This window comes from Myripristis murdjan, chromosome 21 (genome assembly GCF_902150065.1).
Source record: "Myripristis murdjan chromosome 21, fMyrMur1.1, whole genome shotgun sequence".
Lineage (NCBI taxonomy): Eukaryota > Metazoa > Chordata > Actinopteri > Holocentriformes > Holocentridae > Myripristis > Myripristis murdjan.
In genome coordinates this window covers 21,246,919-21,269,891 of record NC_044000.1, presented here as the reverse complement: position 1 = coordinate 21,269,891, position 22,973 = coordinate 21,246,919, and the positions used below count along the sequence as shown (strand labels likewise).

Genomic DNA, 22,973 nt, shown 5'->3' with positions numbered 1-22,973 from the left:
CACACACACTCACACGCCCCCCCTCGTACACCCTCCAACCCCCCACCCAGTTGTGAGGGACATATAGTTCCCATGATACATCGGTATTATCAACCCTTTATTTCCCTCTACAATAATAAATAATGTCAGTGGGATTTTTTTTTTTTTTTACTTTGCACAGGCAGTAAATACTAGATGAGGATCATTTCGTCTCGCAGCCTGGTTGATGCGTTGTTCCAGTGACGCTGTGTGGGTGCATCAGCGCATGGTTGCAACGCGACGCTTTGCAGAGGCGTTTTTTCCGTTCCCGGTGTTATTATCGTTATTATTATTGTAGGTCCACGCCAAAGAATGGAGACCAAACCGGTGATCACCTGCCTCAAAACCCTTCTCATCGTATATTCCTTCGTGTTTTGGGTATGTAGCTCCACAGTATCTCTATAACCAGGCTGCCCGTTTTTTGTGTGTATCTGTGTGTGTGTGTGTGTGTGTGTGTTGTGCGTGATGAACGGGTGGACACTGCCAACATCATCGACGGACTCCTGTCGTTATTTTTTATTTTTTTATTTTTTTATTTTGATGGGGATGAATTCAGGTTATATCTCGGTGTTGTGGCTTTTGGGTTTGGCCGTGCATTTGGGTGTTTTTGTTATTCTAAGAGCGGCGTGCCGTGCTGTGTTTGGGCGTCACGCATTTCCACTGGGCGTCAGTGACAACAGCGCAGCACAGCACACATAGCATCGTGGTTGTTGCCACCGAATATGATGGAGGGATGTTATCATCTCCGCGAGGAAATAATAGCAGATTAGACCGTGGGCCTAGTCCATCTGTCTATAAAGGCCCTTTTAAAGCCCAATTTTTTCTTACCATAAAAATTTCGGGGCTGTTACCAGTGATTCTTAAAGGGACCTGCACCCTCCTTACTCCCTATTACATCCTGAGCTGTTGTAATAATATTTTGAAGATATGCTAATTGAATGCCTATGCCTTCCTTCAATTCCTGTTGGAGTAGGATGCTGTAGATGCTTTAACCAAAATGCAGAATACCTTTGAGATACAGTTGGAAGATTACAGTGATTTTTTTTTATTTATTTTTTTTTTTTATTTTTTTAGCTATCCCAGTTCCAGTCACATATTCACACCAAAGAATGATTTTTTTTTTTTTTATTATTATTTTTGTTTGCTTAAATTACAATAAGCTTTAGTCATAATGCTAAACCAGTATTTACTGTATTTTATTGCATTTAATGCAACTTGGAACTGGAAGTGTTCTCTGTATGAGTTTATCCAGATAACAGATTCAATGTTATTAACTTCGAATAAGTCAAACCAAAGAACTTTTGGCACCGCTGCCAACAATTTTGGGGGATACATGTGAGATTACGATTGTGCTTGCTCTGCCAATCGGCTTGAAAATTGCAAAATGAAACCTGTTTCTTATTCCTTGTTTGCTTTTCAGTGGCTGGCATGCCTCCCTGTTTATATTTGGATTACAAAGTGAGCCTTAAAACGCTGCTGAACATAAGTGCAGTTAACAGCGTGAATCTGAGACCACACAATGCGTAGTTAGCCATGCCAGCCACATTAATGAGTGACAAACAGGCAAATAGAGTTATCAGTTTTATACGGCTCTGACTGTATTTGTGTGAATCACTTGTGGGTTATAGGTTATTCGTTCCCTGGCCGTTAGATTTTTGAACAGCCTGTGGAGGCAAAAATAGCCAGGGTAGGGGTTCTGTTATCAGATAAGTAAATGTGCAAGAGATCCATCCATAATGTATTTAGGCCCAGAGGACTAGTGCTTCCCCTACATTCAGCCTGAACTGCAGGATCTGGGACTGGCATCAATATTCCTTCTCGGCCTGGAAACAAAACCTAAATTATCCTCGACATCTCTCACAATGCCGAAAAAAATCTTGAGGGAAAACCCTGAACTGAAATCAGCCTAAATTAAGATTGTATTCATGGAGGTTTGAAATGAAGGGCCTTGCTATGTGTCCTCCCGCCTGCAGCCATGTGTTGGTGTCACAGATATGAACATTTATATTTAGTCAGGATGGGGCAGCATTAGCGCTCCCTTATGTCTTCAGTGTCAGATTTCAGATGCTCCTCCAATGTGGATGATTGGAGCAAAGAGGTGGTCTCCTAATCTCTGAGACAGCTCACAGCTCAGTGGCTCCTCGCAGCCCCGAGGGTAAAGGCAAGAGAGGGGCAGAGCCATTTCCATGCCCGGGGATAACTCTGGGCCTCGGTTTTGCAGTCGTCAGCCTGTCACGGCAAATAGCGTCCTCAGTGTGAATCCCTGTATCACCATATCGCCATACCTCCCGCACAGCGAAGACTGGCGCAGGTGGCAGGCTCCGTGTTATGTCTGCGCGGCATATTTTTCCTGCTCTTTCTCATCACACCTTCTGTTTCTTTATTTGGCCAGGGGAGGAGGGAGGACTGGTGGCTTGTTTTAAACCCTGTGCTGTAACCGGGGTGGCCGAGGTGACCAGGGTGGCCGGCTTGGTGTTGAATTTCAAACAAAACGTGCTGGGAGGGGGGTCTGGGTATGGAGCCTGTTTGGAATTCAACAACAGGCGAGAAGTCTAGACGACTTGCCCCTGCTCCTTGGACTTGATTTCCCTGTTGGCTTTAAAGCGAACACTCAAGGACTGACAAGCCGCTCCTTTATTTGTATTCAAGAGCAGCCTCTTTTTAGAGGTGCAACATTTTGTTGCTGATTTGATACTCCACAACATCAAGAATGTCGTCACTGAAAGAAGACCTGAGTTTGCAGCTATTTCTCACAAATGACTCCCTGCCCTGATGCTAAGACTTGCAATAAACAGGCAGTCATCATATTGAGTAATAAAATCATGAACAGGATATAGTTTTAGTCCAAACTAAAGAGGTAAATGTTGCACTTGGATTCAGCCGCCCTGTCCGACTGGCAGCAGGTCCATAGGTTCCAGTAAACAGGGATTGAAAAGAAAAAAGGGGAAACCTGGCTGTACCGTTTATAGAAAACAAAACACCACCCCCTGTAACCTTCATGGCAGGCAAGAAAAAAAACCCAAAAAAACATCAGTGAGGGTGAAAAAACTGGAAAAAATCTTGGAAAGGCTCATAAAAAGAGGGAAGCTCCTTTCCAGGCCAGCCAGGAGTGCAATGAATACTGTGTGGGCAATTATCAGCTCAAATCAAATCCAGTCCGCACAAATCAAATCAAATCAAATCCAGTCTAAGCAAAACAAATTATGGCAGTTATAACAAAAGCAAGAAAAAAAAAAAAAAAAAAAAAGAAACCCATGCTCTCCATTCCACGAGTTGCCTTGCCTGTTCCGTTCCCGAAAAATAAGAACAAGAGCAAAAACTGCCAAATGCACATAGCAGCAGAAAACTGTTTCAGTGTTACATCCTCAGCAGTGTCTTACTTGGTCAGTGAGGCCTGTTTTAAGGCAAACACAGTCACCTGATCAAGACCCCAGAGTCATGTGATCCAAAAGGAGCGAACAAGAAACAGCATCTCATTATAGCATTCATATGCAAATAGGGCTCCAGAGATTACAAAAACACTGAAGGAACAACACTTCATTAAAGCACTGAGGCTTTTAAATAGAAAATCCAGGGTCTCTCCGTAGTGTGTTCCCCATGTCTATGCTTTTAAATGTTTTTTTCTAAATTGTCCGACTGTAAGCGATACATCTGACAATATGCGGTTCAGCTCCATCAAACGTCTAGCCACTGTTTCTCATTTTTGCCTCTGATTGCACTGAGGTTTTTCCGTAAAGTGAGCACCGGTCTTGAGGTTTTGTAAAGCAGTCCACAGCTGCCTGTTCAGAGATAAATGACATTTGCAAAACCACATTTAACCAACTTAACTATAGTTTCAAAACACAGCTTAGTCGCTCTATGGCTTATTTTTCCTCCGAGGATGCCATCCATACTCAAAATATGCTGCGACCCTTGTTATCGTGTCACCCGCTGCTGAAACACTGACCTTTGTGTGCCATAATGTTGATAGGAAAATCCGTGTGTGTGGATGTTTGCATGGCCTAACTGTATTATAAATGCATCACAGTAGAATGACACAATTTTCTGAACTTATTAGACTGTATTAGACTGACTCATTTGAGATGTACTCAGAGTAAAAGTTATTGATTTACTTTTCAGAGACAATAACTTTGTTAGATGTGATTTTTACCAGTGAAAATCTAAAAGGACAAGAGCACAAAGATCAAACTAGATTCTTTTAACTAGAAATTTGGACATTTCAAAATTGCACGAAAAACATAAAGACAGATTTCTCCTCTGATCTCTGACAACTGACCATTTGCAGAGAAAAGCCCCAGAGTGTGTAAATTTATGAAGGTCTAGTTTCTGATGCCTACAGAGAGTGTGTGTAGAGTTTATAATCCATAGTGTGTCTGATTTAAAATGTAGCAGAGTACATTACTTCAGTAAAAATGTATTTAACCCTATAAAGCCTGAACTATGAAAGAATTGGCAGAATATTGCAATTTTTTTAAATTGAACCCTTTATTAAGTCCTATAACAAAATGTAAAAAAATAAATAAAATAATAATTCAAAAAACATGTTATTACACGATCTTTCTGTTGTATGATATATGATATGTACTTGAAGTGCCAATGGTATGGTGCAGGGTGAACAGGGGAAGTGTCCAAAGGTATACAACAGTATTTTGGTCAAGTATTGATTAAACTGAAAATGGAATTGATAACATGTATCATATATGATACATATGGCTTTATAGGGTTAAAGTGTAAACTTTTAAAAATACTCAAAAAGTACATGTACACAAAAAATACCACAGTAATATGAGTAAATGTAATTATTTATTTTCACCCCTGATATCCACATTACTAATGTTGAGTGTTGATCAAAAAATCTCGTGCGTAAATATCTTATCAAAGCATCAATATTTCTTCCTAGGATGCCAGTACAGTATGACTACTGAGGTATTTCAGTCCAAGACATCATAGTGTTTGAGTTTGTCCATATCACCTAGTCCTAATTGGAAGACCCAAAGGCCTCCTCACAGCTTTGCCCAAGAAGTTTAACCAGAATTGGCTCGAGTCCGGAGATCTGTCACAGCGAAGAAACCTTGCCTGCTCATTATGTCCAGAGCTACAGCGCCAACAGACCGGGCCCTGATTGATTCTCTGTTAACATAGCTGGTAGTAGCTGGTAATAAGTTTAAGCTTCAGACAGAAGAGGACCGAACTAATCAATTATTTGTCAGCATTATTTTTACTTATTGGATCAAGCCCTCTGGACAGTATTGACTTAAATGCTTATGAATAACTGGGAGAGGTCAAAGCGGAAATTTAATGGATTTGGTCCACCGCTGTTTGAGTCCAAGTAAAAGTTTATTTCTTGCTAGAGCTGTTTGTTTCTCTCAGCAGGTTTAGAGGTTACATGGTGCACAGAGGCGTTTTTTTTTTTTTTTTTTTTTTTAAAGAATAATCCCTCTATAGCGAGATGGCACGGAGGCTGGACAGCAGGCAGGCACTCTTGGAAGGAGGTTAGGATGATGACTTGGCACCAGGCCCCGCTAAAGGCGGGTCATCGGCAGCCGTTCCGCACCCGGCTCTCTTTCCAATCCCAGTAAGACATACCAAGCTGAGACACATGCTGTTTCAGCTGCCTCGTACAACACGCTCTTTTATCCGCAGCCTTCATTTGAAATGCTAAGAGAAGCGCAACAGGAGGAAGCGTCTCGCCATGGATCAAAGAGCTCCTTTGATTTTTTTCCCCCCCTTTTTTCTCTTTTTCTCTGTGTGTGAATGTGTGTGTGTGTGTGTGTGTGTGTGTGCCCATATTCACAGAGCAGGTGATTGCTATCCCATACTCCAGATACATTCTCCTCAAATGTGTCTCCTCTCTCCCATCTCGCCCCCCCCTCCTCTCTACCCTTTTCTAATTACTCTCCTTTCTTATTCCACCTTGATCCTCTTTCTCCTACTCCTCCTCACTGTGCTGCTAAAATACAGCTATTGTGATATTGCAGAAGTGGATAGATAAATGCTCCTCCCTGCTTTGATTCTTTTCCCTGCTATCTCCTTCTTCTCTTCAACTCCCATGTCCGTTAGATAACAGGAGCCATCCTGCTGGCAGTAGGAGTATGGGGGAAGTTGATGCTGGGCCCGTACATCTCCCTGATAGCCGATAACTCCACCAACGCCCCGTATGTGCTCATCGGCACCGGGACCGTCATCATCGTCTTCGGCCTGTTCGGATGCTTTGCCACCTGCAGAGGGAGCCCATGGATGCTCAAGCTGGTGAGAGGCTGAAGAGTAAAGGACGGAGGGACAGAGGGAAGGAGGGAGGGAGGAAGTAATGGAGCAGGGAGGGAGAGGAGTGTTGCCGATGCTGATTAATTAGCCTCGGGTCACGTGATAAGGGGGAATAATGCTTGACCTCTGTGCAGTAGAAGGGGATCAGAAATCCAATAGAAGCTGGAGGCCAATTTGCTTGGTTAATGGTGATCAAGTGAGTGTGTGTGCCTCTGTGTGTGTGTGTTTGCCTCTCCTTTACGTTTAGTAGAACACAGAGGGGTTTCCGCGCAAACTATGTAAATGTCACTCCCTCTTTCTCTCTCTCTCTCTCTCTCTCTCGGCAGTATGCCATGTTCCTCTCCCTGGTCTTCCTGGCTGAGTTAGTGGCCGGGATCTCTGGATTTGTCTTTCGCCACGAGGTCAGTATGCCGCCTTTAAGCACATAAACTGATGCTCACCCTCATTATTTCACTTAAGCTTACAATAAATTCTTCTCTTGAGAATTTGAGCAACTGCAGCTGACCCAGTCCCCCCTGGGAGATCAATTAAGTATTTCTAATTGTGATTGTGATTTTCCCCTCGGCTGTAAAACTGTAGACAGGCTTTGTATGGGTGCTGGAAATCCTTGAAAATGCTTGAATCTTATGGTAGTCTTTTTTTAGGTTTGAAAAGTGCTTGAATAAAGGGCTTGAAACAACTTGAAATTGTAATTGCAATTTACTTTCATAGTAAATTGCTGGATTGATAACAGATAAACAAATTCGATATTTGAAATGTTGTTATCATTTAATTTGTGACTTCCGCAGAATGCAGTCACTAAAAATAATTTTGGTTGTTTGTAGCACACTAACGTCTGATTTAGTGTTATGAAGAAGTGAAATAGTCTTGATTATATATGCCACATACACTACTCACAAAAAGTTAGGGATATTTGGCTTTTGGGTGAAATTTATGGAAAATATAAAATGTTCACGCTACAGTGATATTATATCATGAAAGTAGGGCATTTAAGTAGAAGCATGCACTGGTGATTTCCTCATCTCAAACAATTTCTTGAACCAAAAGCCAACAACAGTGGTGGATATACCACAACAAAAAATGTCAGTGTCTCAATAACTTGTCATGTGCCCTTGAGCATCAATTACAGCTTGACAACGACGTCTCATGCTGTTCACAAGTCGACTTATTGTCTGCTGAGGCATGGCATCCCACTCTTCTTGAAGGGCGGCCCTCAGGACATTGAGGTTCTGGGGTACAGAGCTCCGAGCCTCTACACGGCGACTCAGCTGATCCCATAGGTTTTCTATGGGATTCAGGTCTGAGAAAGTGCAGGCCACTCCATTTGAGGTACCCCAGTCTCCAGCAGCCGTTCCCTAATGATACGACCTCGATGAGCTGGAGCATCAAACACCTGATGTGAATTTTGCCGTTAAGCTCCTTGTTAGAGAGCAGCAACTTGTGCAAAAAGTACTGAAATATTGAACAGTTGGACATGTGCATTCAAAAGTTTACAGAAGGTCACATTAAGTTCACCTGTAAAGGTTATAATGCATTTTAGGTTCATCCTGAATTTCACCCGAAAGCCGAATATCCCTAACTTTTTGTGAGTAGTGTATGTGTAGAGGGAGAGAATTTTTCACAGTCAAAAGTTACTGAAAGAACCTTGAAAATAGGCTACACCTTGGAAAAGCTTGGAAAGTGTTTGAATTTGATTCAAGAAAAGGTTTAGGAAGCCTTTTATATAACACGCTGTCATGCTGTGTGTGTGTTTGTGTACCACAGATAAAGGGAACCTTTCTGAGGACATACACTGATGCCGTGCTGAACTATGACGCTGAGAACGAGGCGAGCCGTGCTGTCGATAACTTGCAGCACAAAGTAAGTCCCTTGACTCGACACCACCAAGTGACAAGAGCCAAAAGCACCCGAATAGAGCGGGACGTCACTGCATGTTCAGCTGTGGCTCATCTGGCTCGAACAGAATCAGATGGTGATTACGGTTAGCTGCGATGTTGACAGCACAAGTCAGAAGGGCCTTTAAGCGCAGCACACTATGGAGACAGGTTGTACTGTGTAGCCAGTCTAAAAGCAGAAAGTAATTGAAATCTGTGTGTCCTGACTTGTTACACAAGCACTTTGGCAACTGTCAGAAACTGAAGTGAACTGAAATCTGACATTAGGGATAAGATTAACATAACATTATCAAAGATGATGTTTCTCCTGTAAACATAGCAAACCTAGCTGGCAAGCAACATCAAACATATCTTTTACTTAATATAACCTCTTAAATGCAAGAAACTGTCTTAGTTAAACTCATTTTGGTGGAGTGTTTATGCTTGTTAACTTTGAATGACTACAGGACAGCTGCTGAAAATGAAGATTAATACAACTGCAACAACCAAACACAACCACCTCTTCTCACCTGTGCAAAGATGTCTGTATCTTTGATTGAACCTACATAAGAATGGCAAGCAAGTCTCTCACAAGGCAGCAATTTGCCACAAGTTGGCGTCCTCCACTATGGAAATGGTACACATGAAAATGGCCACCTGTCCGATCATCTTGGGACTTTGTTTTGAATGAGATTGCCAGTTCCTCTGCATTCACGTTCTGTGGCTGAAACACACGACAAAACCTTAACCTTGAATATTAGGAGTGATGTTTTGCACTTTTCGTCTGCTCTCATTGCTCTCTTTGTGTGTGTGTGTGTAGCTGCGCTGCTGTGGAGTGTATAACTACACCAGCTGGTTGGCCAGTGTGTATTACCCGGCCCATGGCATTCCTCCAAGCTGCTGCTTGAACTCCTCTGACTGCAGCCCAGACGACCTCCGCAATGCCACTGTAGCCCCGAACAAGGTCTACCACCAGGTCAGTGTGTGCTTTTGTTTATGTTTACCTCTCTGTTTGTCTCTATGTGTGTGCCTCTGGCCTGCCTGCCCCACAGGTATGTGTGAATGCATGTCTCACCAGTCAGAAGGTTGCTATATTTACATCGGACACGTCCTCATATTTTTTTTCACACCATCTGTCTCCCCCCACGTATTAATAATCGCCCCAGCTGCCCTTTCTGCCCCTCTTGACCCTCTTCGACACCTATAACATTTCCCTTTATCCCCTGAGCACTAACCCTAACCCTGTGTTGCAGGGCTGCTATGAGTTGGTCACCTCGTTCATGGAAACCAACATGGCCATCATTGCAGGAGTGACGTTTGGGATTGCTTTCTCACAGGTAAGAGCCGGGTAAACGTCTCTGTGGGTGTTGCCGTGAAGTTAAAGGTGCTGTATCTAGTATTTTAAGATCAGGAAATCATGATCACATTTGTTTTGGGGCATAAGCATAATTACTTTAACCCAACCAGACTGAGAGGAGTGTGTAGAGGCCTTTACTGGCCCGTACGCTGCATTTAAAACTGTGCACCACCAGATCATATTTTATAGGACATTTATTGGATTGCTTTACAGCAAAAAAAAAAAAAAAAGCAAAAAATTGATTAGTGGCACAACAGAATCATTTTACATTACAAAGAAGACACAACTTTATTCCAATTCTATTTTAATCTCAACTTCATTAGCTTACCCCATCTAAATGCATATTCATTGTTATCATCAAGGGCTGTTTTTGGCTCTTTAAAGGATCATTCCCATCCTATTTTGACTTTTCGTCAACAGTTGTGATAGTGTCTGCTTGTTACAAATACTTGAAAAAAAAAAAAAAAAAAAACGTGCCCCAATTCACTCCCAACAATGCTCAACAAATGTGGAAAAACTGCTCCATAAAACTTGAAAGTCGCTACACGTTTCACAAAGCAGTTTCTCATATTTTTGAACATGAATGCGAGTGAATGGAGCGTCGACTTCTAAGCTGCCATGGCGTATTCTGCACACGCTTACCCGTCCAGTATTTGTGACCAGCAGAGACGATCATGACTGTTGACAAGAAGCCAGAGCGGAGCCTGTAAAACGAACACCTCATGAAAAATGCCCGTATGTGTGTGGGTTGGGGGTTTGGTTGCAGCGTTCTCTTTACAAAAGGAAACAGTGGATGTGGTCTTGGTTTTTACAGGGGGAAAAAAATCACATAATGTCACACCTTTAAAGCCACAACACACAGTGAAGTCAAAGCACTTGTCTCTCTTTCAGTTGATTGGCATGTTGCTGGCCTGCTGTCTGTCCAGGATCATCACAGCCAATCAGTATGAGATGGTGTAGCTGATGTGAGGGGGCAGGTTAGTGAGACACACATACACACACACACACACACACAAAAACACAATGCATCTGGTCTGCTCTCCTCATGGTGTTCTTCTTTCCAGGGAGATGAAGAGGAGAGGACAAACGTGCACCTTGATAAACGATTAGTGGAAATTCCTGCCACACGAGCAGACGTCCGGATTGAAATTGAAGTCTCCCTCTCCGTCTCTCTGCCTGGAATCTTAATGTAATATCTCAATGTAACTTACTGTAAAGCACCATTCCTTAACTCATGGCTGTTGCATCGAAGCTTTCTATACCATGCTTTACACCGCCGCTTGGTGTAGAAGTTGCTCGTAACCATATATCTTGGATCAGTATTAGCCCGCCCCGAAACAGTTTTACCAGAATCGTGTGAGTAGGCAGCAGTGTTTGGTCTCAGAAAGGTGATTGAGTGCATCGTAGCTGTTTAGTTGAGTACAGCATGCTTCACTGACTGTCATCACAAGGTCACTGCACATATCTGTACAGAATGACATAGCTAAAGCTTGGAGAGTAATTCTTTAATAGATAGTCTGGATTTTGCATTTGATTTTGCTATTGCTCACCAATGTATATTCCTATGGTTGTGAATTTTTTTTTTTTCGAACTGAGAATCTTGTACTGAGGATGGTATTTTTTGGGTTAGAGTGACAACAGGGAGTAGCGGGAGAATGGTTAGAGAGTGTTTAGACTTTTCGATAAGGCACAATACCTTTTTCCCCCTCTTGAATATGCAATTGAATAAAATAATTCAACGACAGATTGAAATGTGAAGTGACGAAGTCAAATAATCGATTATAGCCTCGATCTGGGATATACAAACAAGGATTGTATGCACACAAATTCTTCTAGGGCATTTTTTTGTTGTTCAGTCTTTGTTTTCAAGCTCAATTTTGCCCCATACACTTGAAATTGTCCTTCGTGGTCACATGATGTCAGCTCCATGTGGAATGGAAATGTATCCACCCCATGTAACAAACATAAACAAGGCCAAAGCCTCATTGCCTTGACAGTTTAAAGGGTGTTTATCGATTTGAAGCCTATTTGGTTGTTTTTCTTTATCGGACAATTGCCATAATTAGGTAAATGCTCCTATACATGTCTGAAAACTTTTGTTATACAGGCTTTCGGTAAAAATAATCAACACAAAAGTCTAAAAGTCAAGGTGTGGCTTTGATATATTAGGAGAAAACACACACACACACTAATAATTGGAGATGATCATGATCACAGCTCTTTGGCGTAAAGCCTAATATGTATATAAGCACTTATATGTATCGGTGATTACAGTACAACAAAAGGCCGTGATCATGGTTGCACTGAATCATTAGTGTGTTTATTTGTCGGGGTTATGAATCATTTTCCTCAAGTGGGAGATAATGCCAGCCGCCGGTTACAGTGGAAGAAGGTAAAATTACAGATACAAGGTGTTCGCCGTAGTCCAAGCTATTTTGACCTTGTATTTATAGTATTCTATGTTGGTAAAAAAAAAAAAAAAAAAAAAAAACAGTGGTGCATCAACATGTCATCATTCTCATCATCTCAGTCTGTAGATATGTAATGGATATGTAATTTATATGATGTAATGTTTCTCACTCTAATATGCTAAACAGTGTAAATGTTGTTTCTGGGTTTTGATTCCGCACTTTGTGCTGTCACTCGGTATTTGTTTGATAGTTTGTAGGATGCTTGCACTGAAAAAATAGTTGTGGCTAATGTTTTGTTGAGGGTGTCGTGCAACATGTAGCTGTTTCAATTTCACTGTATATTTTATTAATGGTTTGGTTCACACCTAGCTGACTGTTTTACCAAGTGATTTTGTATCTATTTTTCTCTGTGTGCGCGAGTGTGAGTGTGTGTGTGACTGAATACTTGATGAGACGTCTGTGTGTGTGTGTGTGTGTGTGTGTGTGTGTGTGTGTGTGTGTGAGAGAGAGAGAGAGAGAGAGAGAGAGTGTGTGTGTGTGTGTGTGTGTGTGTGTGTGTGTGTGTGTGTGTGCGTGCGTGCGTGGGTGCGTGCCGCGTGCTCGCAAAGTGTGTATCAGTCTCAACTCTGAGGATCACGTTGTATTCAGTTTTGATCAGCATTTCAGGCTAGTTATGGCTTTTAAAAAAGGTTTTTTGCTTCTAAAGCTGTAAATTTATTTGGTGAATGTACGTTTTCCAGCACATTTAAACTTATTTTTCCTCCCCAAACTGATCTAGTAATGTAAATACTAAACTGTAATGCCATCCAGCTTACACAAGGGGTCACCAGACACTCAAAAGAAACTGCGCCATGCTACTGTCTACTATTGACTAGTCACCATCAGTGGTCTTATTATCAATAAATATTCAGAATAACAATTTTATGAGAGTTGAGTGTTTTTTGCTACGTGTTTTGATGATGTTATAATTTATGATGATATTTTTAGACTTGGGATCAGCGTTAGGCCTAGAATTAGAAAAAACGGTAAGAGGTCGGGGCAAACGTGAAGGTCACAGGCATGGGGGGGTTACGTTTAAGAGTGTGTGTGTGTATTTGGCTGTGTGTAAAGTGCATTTGACTGAGGGAGGGAGGAAGGGACAGAGAGATGATGCCTTCACGTGGTCCGTGTAAGCTCCTACTTCCGATCCCAGTTATAAATACAACGTCACATGTTTTCAGGCGCTTTTGACGAAGTGCGAGTCATAACAAAAGTAGCCTGACGGCTGGTGTTTTACTTTCAAAATGAAGTGGCACATTTCTCCTTGGTGCTACGACTAGGGGGGAAAAAACAAGCCATGCATGTAACTGGTGTCATAATTACTTCATTCAAATCAGAAACACTAAAACTAAAACACGAGTTCAGAAACAAACAGCTATAAATTGTTATCGTCTGTTATCAGCGTGTCTGTCTAAACGCCGCATCTCAGCAACTTGCGACAGATTCTGAACTTTCCCAGCTGTGATTACCGCCGCGCTGCGTCGTCCGTGTCCGCTCACATCACGCTGCCGATATTTCCGACGGCCTTTGAAGGCGAGAAGAGAAAGAGACACATCAGAGAACATGCAAACCACATCCTCCAGTGAAGGGAGAGTCCCCGGCTGGGTTCAACCTCTGTCTGAGGCTTTCACAATGACACAGTGACTTCTGTGGAAATTGTAGGTTTGTTTAGTAGGTTTGCTGAAACTTCTGCAGCCTATTTCTGGGGCGTCTGATGTGGACCCACGGTAGCCCAGCCATAGCCCAGTCTATGGTTTGAACAATATCGGCTACGAACCCATATTATGATGCAAAAATAGGCTTTTGAATGTGGACAGGAAGAACAAGCTTGCTCTTACCTGGATGTGGTGGAGGGTAACACATTAACCAAACTTCTTTAGCTGAAATGAATGAAGTCAGCCTGATGTATTTATGAAGGAAGCTGATTGTATAACCTCACTGTAAGTGGTAGGAAATGATGAAAGCTAATTTTTAGAACTATAAGATATGACAAGGATTATTGTTCCGACACCAAAACTGATTTTTTTTTAAGAGTTTTGTAAATAAATCTTAGCGCTTCGTATTAATTTCCTCGTGCCTGTGCAAAGTGAGGCAAACTCGTTTTTTTTTTTTTTTTTTAATTAACCAATAAATGAGATCAGATGAAATTAAAATGCAGTAAAATGTTCCACCTGTCCATGTCCAACACGGCTTGTACTCTCAGCCACATGATGGCGCTTAGGCATCACTGGAAAACGAAACCCAGGCTTGGCGCTGTGAGAGGAAAACACGAGCGGAGCGGAGACGGCAAGCGTGAGACAGAAAGGACGTGGCCTCTCTCTCTCTCTCTCTCTCTCTCTCTCTCTCTCAATATCTGTCTGTCTGTCCGCTGCGCACCGGAAACAAGCCGCGCTAGGGATGGGAGGGGGGGAGGCCGTTACCCAGGGAGACCGCTAACCGGGGCGCGCTCTCATCTCGTTACGCAAATTACCGGCAGATCGGCACGGCAGTGGGTCCGCTAATGGAGCGTGCGTGCCGTTGGCTTTCGTGCCCAGCCTCCTCCTCGCCTCCACCTCCCGACTAGGCTTAATGGGCTATATACTAGGGGAGTCATCCACGAGGGAAGCGCTATTACGCACACACAAACACACGCACGCACGCCCGTACGCGCGTGCACGCCGTCACACGCACACGCACCGACGCTCGGACACTCGCAAATTCAGCAAATGCATTCCGGCAAATTATAAAATAGCGGTGGCACCGGAATGCGTTCTTGTAATTACAATTTAGAATACAGGAATGGGCGATGTCTTGAAGACTATTTCCGATTATTCCAAATGTACTTTTTAACATTTCTTATCCTAGGATTTCGGAAGATTCAAGCCCCATTGCTTTATAGCATTTAAAAGAAAGTGATGACTGAATTGCACTGATTTGACTCTACAGTGTGTCATCCTTTTTGTGTCATTCATTTATAAGCAGCCAGGACTACATATAAGCTGCGTGCTCATCAGATGGATATTTTGTATTAGTGGAGAACACCAGCATCTAATCACAGTACCAAGTGGTTCATGTGGAGAAATTGTGTTTCCAAAAGCAAGTTTCATCTTCTTAAAAAATCATATTAAATCTCTGACAGGGATTATTTTACTGGCTTAAACACAATCTTGGAGTAAAGTTCATTTTCAAAGATGCATGCAGAGGAAATCTTGTGTATCCTGTGTTTGTGTGTGTGTGTGTGTGTGTGTGTGTGTGTGTGTGTGTATGTGCTTGTGTTGGAGACAGACTTAGTACATTCTTTCCAAACTTACAGCTATGCATCATTTAATTCTCACTTTTGTATTAACTAAGGTGGCTGGCTTTCCCCACTGCAGCCCAATCTATTTTTTGTCTGAGCCGTTGTGGCTGTTGTTCTTATCGCCGCTGTTGTTCTAATTGCTGTTGCCGCCTCTCCCCCAGTTACCCCGTTGAACTCAGACACCCATGGCTCACACTTTTCAGTAACATGCAGTTGTGTTGACAAGTACTAGAGTTCCCACTCTAGCTGCCTGTTCCCGGTGCAGCCCCCCATCTCCTCCCCACCTCCTCCTCCTCCTCCTCCACCTCCCTCTCTTTGAAGCCTGTGGGATGATGATGACACCAGCCGTAATCGGTGGATGCTCAGCTTCTGACATGACATGCAATCGAGAAAACCTTCCGAAGTGATCCCAGCTTTCTTTGTTGAATTCAGATACAGAATGCCCTCTGATGGATGGCGAGGCCTGTCCCAGTAGAAAAGGCAAAGTTGTCAGGGAGGGGTTTGGTGAGGCAGAGGCCGGATTGACAACACTGTTGAGAAAGGAAAGCAAGCTTGTAATCCTTTCTGGTTTCTACTCAGCTGTGGTCCACAATGTTCAGCTGTCCCGGTTCTTCTGTTACTGGAGTTAGGAGGATCAGGAAGGAGGGACGTGTTGTGGCGGCAGAGCGTGACGAAGGAGTTTGGAATGGAGATGCACATATCAAGACCAAGCAGAGGGAAGACGAGACAGAGACTGACCCAGCAGGTTTTGCCATTCCTGTTTGCATTCATTACAATCTTGAAGAGCAACAATTCTCTGACAGTGATTCACTCACAAACTTCCGGAACAAACTGTGCCCGTCGATACCTCTTCCTGGGAATGCCAGCCTCTTTATCTATGCCAGCCTCTTTCTCTATGCCAGCCTCTTTCTCTGTCTCTCCCTGTCACGCCATTCCTGTATGCCTATCCCTAAACTGAATATGGGTCTATATTTACCCTCACACAGTATGATTCATGCAGACATATTCTGATTTCATGATAGGAAAACTGATTGATGGCTACACAGTGCAAAACCCATTCCCGGTTTCATCCTTACACTGTTTTATAACTGAGGCTTGGATTTCAGGCAGAGCTGCTCCAGCATAACCTCTGCTGCATGTGCATGTGATGTGAGCGTGAACAGGGGCTATTTCTGACTCAGGGTCTGTGTGGGAGTCCCCGTTCACCGGCATGGTAAGAAGAAACAAGACGGATCAGCTATGCAGTCTCATAAACACCCTAAACATCTGCTGGTGGAACAGCTTGTTTGCAACTGTAATCTGACAACTTTGTCGAGTCAGAGGCTCCTATACGTGTAATCTAATGTTAGACCAGAGGAGAAATCACTGTACTTTTCCTACATCAGAACCTCCAGCATGTCCTCTCAATGAGTTTATTATGACCCTGTTGTATTTAATGGTACTTTTAATCTCCTATGGTAGCACTGTAACATTCCCATAATATTCCCATAGAATATTATTAATGGGTTATTGTTTTGTTGTGATGTTTTGTATGACACTACATGATAAAAATGAATCAAGGATTAGTACAGTTTTTTTTTTACTTGTGGTAGATACTGAGGACAATTAGTCAAAATGACAGCAAATGTTAGAAACCACCTTTTAGAGGTGATTTAAGACATAAAGTCTGTCCATAAGAAATAACTAGGCAGAGATCTAGCGAACTTTACCACGTGTTGCCTCTGTTTTCCACAAGAGCTATTCCACGGTGCCTCGCCATTGGACATCAAGTTTGTCCCGCCTCCGAAAAAATGCATATGGACATCTGATTGGCTTTAGTAGGAGCCCGAGCAGTGGGCTGATGGCTTAGTTCATGAATATTCATGACCCGGTCCGCTCCATCAGGCCTCACCCTGTCTTGCTGTCTGGCTCATCGGAACGGAATGTGGTAGATGTGGTGAATGCGTTGCGGATGTGGTGATGTAATACCAGCCATTCTTTCACCATAAGACAACATATGCCAGCAGCAAGGGAGATACAGAGAAGGGTAAGTGTTTTGTGGGATGAGACGGTACTGACCACTGAACGAGGACTGCTGTGCGTAATTACGCGCGGCATAGCTTCAGACGCCGCTGAAACACGTCGAGCCAAATGTTTGGGCATGGACTCTGGGCTTTTTACCTCTTCATGTTTGCATACACGTGTATCTTTTCTGGAGCTGGATATCCCTTAATTATCACTCTGAGTGCACTCCTCCTGTAGTAACTGTGCCAAACATCTCTGCTGCCTGTGCTATTTTAGGTCATCGGGGTCCGGTTACAACAGCAGAGGAAGAAAACCTTGACAAACCGGTTCTGGGACCGCCCTTGAACACGAAACCACCTGCTCTATAAAGAAGAACCCTCAGACCTCCATCAGGCAGAAAAGACCGAGAACGGCACGCCGACTCATCAAGGGAAATAACAGCCAAAACAATCCGTGCCTAACTATCAACGAAGCTTGCCTGACACGAATTACTGGGCAGCCAATCTCCGCTGTATCCTTAAGCCGATTAGACGAGAATTAGAGCAGAGGAGACACACGGGAAAAAAAAAAAAAAAACTGTCCTGTGCATTTGACAAGCAACGCGGATCTTCATTTTCACTTCTGTTCCCAAGGGAAAACCTCCTCGCCAGGATGATGATGCAGCTTACAGAAACCCCCAACCAGAAAAACTCCCTCTTCAACGCCATGAACCGCTTCATAGGGGCTGTCAACAACATGGACCAGACGATCATGGTGCCCAGCATGCTGCGGGACGTCCCGCTGGATGAGGACAGGGAACTGAGCTCCATGAAATCCGACATGGACGAGGGGGACATGTACAGCTACTACCAGCTGCTCAAGTCCATCCGCAGAGACATCGAGTGGGGGGTCCGGTGCGCCGCGGTGGATGAGAGGCGCAAGGAGAGCATGAAGATCACCCGCGTGAATTCTTCTGCATCCACCTCCTCCTCCTCATCAATGGAGGACGGCGATGACGACGACGACGACGAGGAGGAGGATTTGGAGAAGCAGTTCCAGTACCATCTGACCGGGCTGCACGGGGTGCTGTCCAAGCTGACCACGCAGGCCAACTCTCTCACCAAGCGCTACAAACAGGAGATTGGTATCGGAGGATGGGGCCAATAAGCACAGAGCCCCCTGAACCTGGAGCCCCTCCCATATTCAGTGACTTTATTACTGGAATAAGGAATCCATCTGAACTGAATTATCAATATAAGCTGTATACCCCCTACTTATGAAATTCACTGTCTTGAATTTGAATGGTAGAGAGGCGGAGGCAGCCTCTCCTGTCTACAGGCCCGTGTTGTGTTGGTCTACTCTTATGCTATGGACAGTTGAGGTGTTGATCCCACAGAGAGCAGCTGTGTACTGAATGCACAGGTTTCATTTCCTTCAGATATTTTGCACTCTATACAGTAAGCTGGATGCGCCACGCCTTCAGCTCCTGTGACTCACAGATGAAACGTATTTATATGTGTAGCCTATTTAAATGGTGTATAATTTATTACCTCACACTGTATGCTGGAGAGCAGCATGTTGCTGCAAAGTTGCAGAAGTAGCCTGCATGAACTACAAGACATGTTATTTGGCACACCCCACCGGGGAATACTGATGTAAGAATTAGCTTTTACAATGATGCTAATGATGTCAGTGTGTTCAGATGTGTTTGTCTGTGTATGACCAGCGCTACTTACATTATTTTGATGTGTCTGTGTCTTTAAATTGTGCTTGAATGGAAGGAGGCAGATGCTTGCATGCTTGCTTGTAGCCCATGATCTCCCAATGCCCTACATGATCAATGAACTGGAATCAACTGATAATTCTTTTGTGCAAAGAATCATGAAGGTTTCCATGAGATGCTTTGTTGTCACTTTTGTTTTGTCGCTGTTGCCAATGTATTGTCGGAGATGTTAAAATCCAGCTGTCAATATGAGCAAGAGCTTTTTTATGGATGACTCCTGTTTTTGTACTGTTTCTAAAATAAACTTTTTAATGAACAGAATCAATTTGTTATGGGTTTCTTTTTTTCATAGAAGAACATATTTTTTAAGCAATTAGGCATTGCAATACATGTTTGTTTGCTGTAAACTGAATTAGATTTATAGAAAGTGTATGTGTAATACTTTGACTGGTCTCTGCTTGTCTTACTATTAACTGCTATCAACAGACATTACAAGCATAAACTTGTAATGTCCATTCAAACATTCGTTAAACAGTGCTGTTTGCCAAAAAGCAAGTTGCAGACATGTTGGAGTATCTTGACATTTCTGCACCCCTCAGTATTTCTTTGGCTCACTCTGCAGCCTCAAAAAAGGGTGGTATCTTCCCAGTGGAAATGATTATTTTAATGAATTCCATGTAAAACAGCATGTACAAATTCTTGCCAATCAGATGCAATTCAGGCATGCAGGCATTTTACTATAGTCTCTACAACAGCCATACATTTTTTCCAGTGTAGAACAGAAACAGATTAACATAACCAATGTTTTCATGTGTGCCATGTTCAAGTTGTTTATGCTCTTGTTTGGCAGTGCTAAAGTTGATATTTTTATGTGATAACTCTGTTTAGATGACACTTTCTTAAATGAGAAAAGGGCAATAACATAAGAATTATTTAGGTAAACTGAGAAATATTTGGTCTAAAGTCTTTGAAACTGCAACATTGGTATATACATGGTGTGTATTTTTGGTTTTGCCCTCAGTCAACCTTCAGCTTGTTTAGAGAGGGAGGTGAAGTCAAAATTACCTGTTGTCTGTGGAATGCTGCTTGTAATGTTGTTCATCCTCAAACCACTTGAACTCTAAAAGCACACGGAGAGCAGAGCCTGCCATCATGTTTTCAGCCTGGAGCAAGACCTGTGGAGCTACGCTGAACTTTGTGACAAGCACACTGACCCAAGACCTCTCAATTTCAAACGCTTATGTTTTTCCTCATTCCTGTCATTCTGATCATCTGCTTGTCTAAACCAGATCTTCTCTGGCTAAGATGTAATAGCTGCTCATTTGAGAATGATGAACACTCATAATCAGGGTGCACCATTGGTTTTTCATTAGAATATGAATTTTGGGGTGCATTTTTTGAAAAAAAAAAAAAAAAAGAAAAAAAAAAAAAAAAGAAGGTGCACACATAAGAATTACAGACCTGCAATGAAAGCAGGCATGTTTGCTTATTTTATTTGATGTTGAAATATAATGTGGAAGAAAAGAAAGTGGATGAGGGAGACTTTCTGTTTGTGCGGATGCAGGCATGGACGTGCTGTTTCAGTGTCATCCATTTCCATGGCACTGAGAGAGAGAGAGAGAGAGAGAGAGAGAGAGAGAGAGAGGGACATGGATGTTTTGCCTCATTGCCCATTGTTGTAGGGGACAACTGACACTGACTGCCTCAAAGGCCACCGAGGGTGACGGGTGCAGCTGGAGCTTCAGAGTCACAGTAGGTCATGCTACACACCCACTCGCCTTTTATGTGGCCTCTCTCACACACATTCACACACACACATACACAAAGAAAACCACACAGCACAATAATGAAACCCAGTATCACACCTGAAAACCTGTCTTTCCATTTCACACATTCCGATTGACTGGGCAGACAATACCTGATAAAATAGAAAGGCATTCATCATACCAAAAAGTCACAGCAACAGATATCAATGCATGTGCTAAGGAGGACACTGAGCAGTGCAGGTGATACTGGAGGGGATCAGGAGTTTAAGATTGTCTTTATAGTGTATTTTCCTTTGAAATGTATCAAAAACATACAGGATCTACTTCACTCCAACGTGACTTCTCACTTTGGCATTTCTTAATCAATGACTCCAGTTATGACAAATGTTCAAAGTATCTTCACTTGTTCTAATACTCTGTTGATCAGCAAGAAAAAAATGTGAATCTTTGTCTTGCAAATGATGCAAAGATCCTCAAATAGTTTTTTGGCGCAGACACACCTCGAAAAGCTTGCAGGAAAACTAGTCAGTGGTGTCGTTTTGTTCGTCTTTGTGCCGTTTCCCTGCAGGCTCTGCTATCCACATTTAGGACAAAGGTGATATGCCTTACTGTCTCCGATTGTAGATAGGGCCGTTGGTTTCGAAAACCACCCACTGAGATAAGCTAATGATCAAATATGCAAGATAATTGCTGAGGGTTATCGCTCAAGTTTTAAATAGATTGTTCTCCTCAAAAAAAAAAAAACAAAAAAAACCAGTGTGTTTTCTATTGGCTCAATGCAGCAAGGTTAAGGGCCCGGTCCTCGACTGGAGCGTTTGAGATGTTAAAATCAAGCTCACATGTTTTGTGCTTGCAGGTCAAACTCAAGCAAAAGTAGCACACCAATTTTCACAGACTTTGTTTACCTCAAAAAGAATTATAAAAAATAAAAACGCCTTACTTTTAGTGTTTGTGCAGATACAAGAGGAAAGCTGACAAAGCGAGGGATAGATTGTGTGTGTGTGTGTGTGTGTGTGTGTGTTTACTCTGCTCTCCCACAACAGATTGTGAAAGTCCCATGGAAATGAGGTGCAGGGGGTGTGGACAGGGCGGTGGGACATCATGTTTATGTTTGTGTGTGTTGGTGCAAGGGGGATTGCATGTTTTGGCTGAAGTGTCAGAGTCACCTTTCAATGTATGTTGCTGTTATTGTAGTAGCACTTGGTACACAGTACACAGCTTACATAACAGCTGAGCTTGTTGTGCTGGTTTGTGTCAGTGCTACATATTACTTTCTATTAGTAATGAACATAGAAATTAGTCCAGTCATTTTATGAAAAAACCTAGGACAAATTGCAAGAGAAGCAAACTCAACTGATTTTGTATCCTCAATATGTCCTGAGTGATGGAAAAAAAGTCCCAAGAAATCCCATTGGTGGAAAGTTTTGAAAATCACCTATTTATGACCACATATTACCAAAAAACACTGTTTTTAACACACGGGAAAGGGGTTCCAAATTTTACTTTCAGATATCACTATAAAAATTCACAAGTTGATTACACAAACAAAGACAAGAAAAAAAGTTAATTACAAGTTCTTTGAATTATTCTGTTTACACATGCATATCACACATTATCTGATTGGATATGCTCCAATAAGGAATATAAGGAATAAATGCCAGAACAGATATTTAAACAGTGAATTAAAAGGTTACTATATATATATATAGTAACCTTTTAATTCACTGTTATATAGTAACCTTTTAATTCAAGGTTACTATATATATAGTAACCTTTTAATTCACTGTTTAAATATCTGTTCTGGCATTTATTCCTTATATTCCTTATTAGCGCATATCAAATCAGATAATGTGTGATATGCATGTGTAAACAGAATAATTCAAAGAACTTGTAATTAACTTTTTTTCTTGTCTTGATGTGTGTAATCAACTTGTGAATTTTTATAGTGATATCTGAAAGTAAAATGTTGAACCCTTTCCCCTGTGTGTTAAAAACAGTGTTTATTGGTAATATGTGGTCCTAAATAGGTGATTTTCAAAACTTTCCACCAATAGGATTTCTTGGGATTTTTTCCCCTCACTCAGGACAAACTGAGGATACAAAATCAGTTGAGTTTGCAATTTGTCCTAGGTTGACCCCAATTTTGGCCTAAAATTACTGGACTAAATAGTGAATACTGATCTCATTCTCCCAGGATGATTACTTGTGTGTGTGATTCCAGTCTGCCCACGTCCGACAACACTGCTGTTTTTAATCAGGAG

The 22,973-nt window shown here is 42.4% G+C and overlaps 2 protein-coding genes across 2 annotated transcripts; both read left to right on the top strand.

The window, feature by feature from the left end:
- Nucleotides 1-205: 205 nt before the first annotated feature.
- On the top strand, nt 206-12,004 carry tspan7 (tetraspanin 7). The gene is made up of 8 exons (XM_030081610.1): nt 206-396; nt 6,079-6,267; nt 6,609-6,683; nt 8,047-8,142; nt 8,977-9,132; nt 9,410-9,493; nt 10,405-10,490; nt 10,578-12,004. The coding sequence occupies exons 1-7, from the start codon at nt 331-333 to the stop codon at nt 10,471-10,473; spliced, it is 735 nt and encodes a 244-aa protein (XP_029937470.1). The 5' UTR covers nt 206-330; the 3' UTR covers nt 10,474-10,490; nt 10,578-12,004.
- A 5,106-nt stretch (nt 12,005-17,110) lies between these two features.
- On the top strand, nt 17,111-19,267 carry LOC115380114 (mid1-interacting protein 1-B-like). The gene is made up of 2 exons (XM_030081173.1): nt 17,111-17,266; nt 17,521-19,267. The coding sequence occupies exon 2, from the start codon at nt 17,896-17,898 to the stop codon at nt 18,388-18,390; it is 495 nt and encodes a 164-aa protein (XP_029937033.1). The 5' UTR covers nt 17,111-17,266; nt 17,521-17,895; the 3' UTR covers nt 18,391-19,267.
- Nucleotides 19,268-22,973: the final 3,706 nt, after the last annotated feature.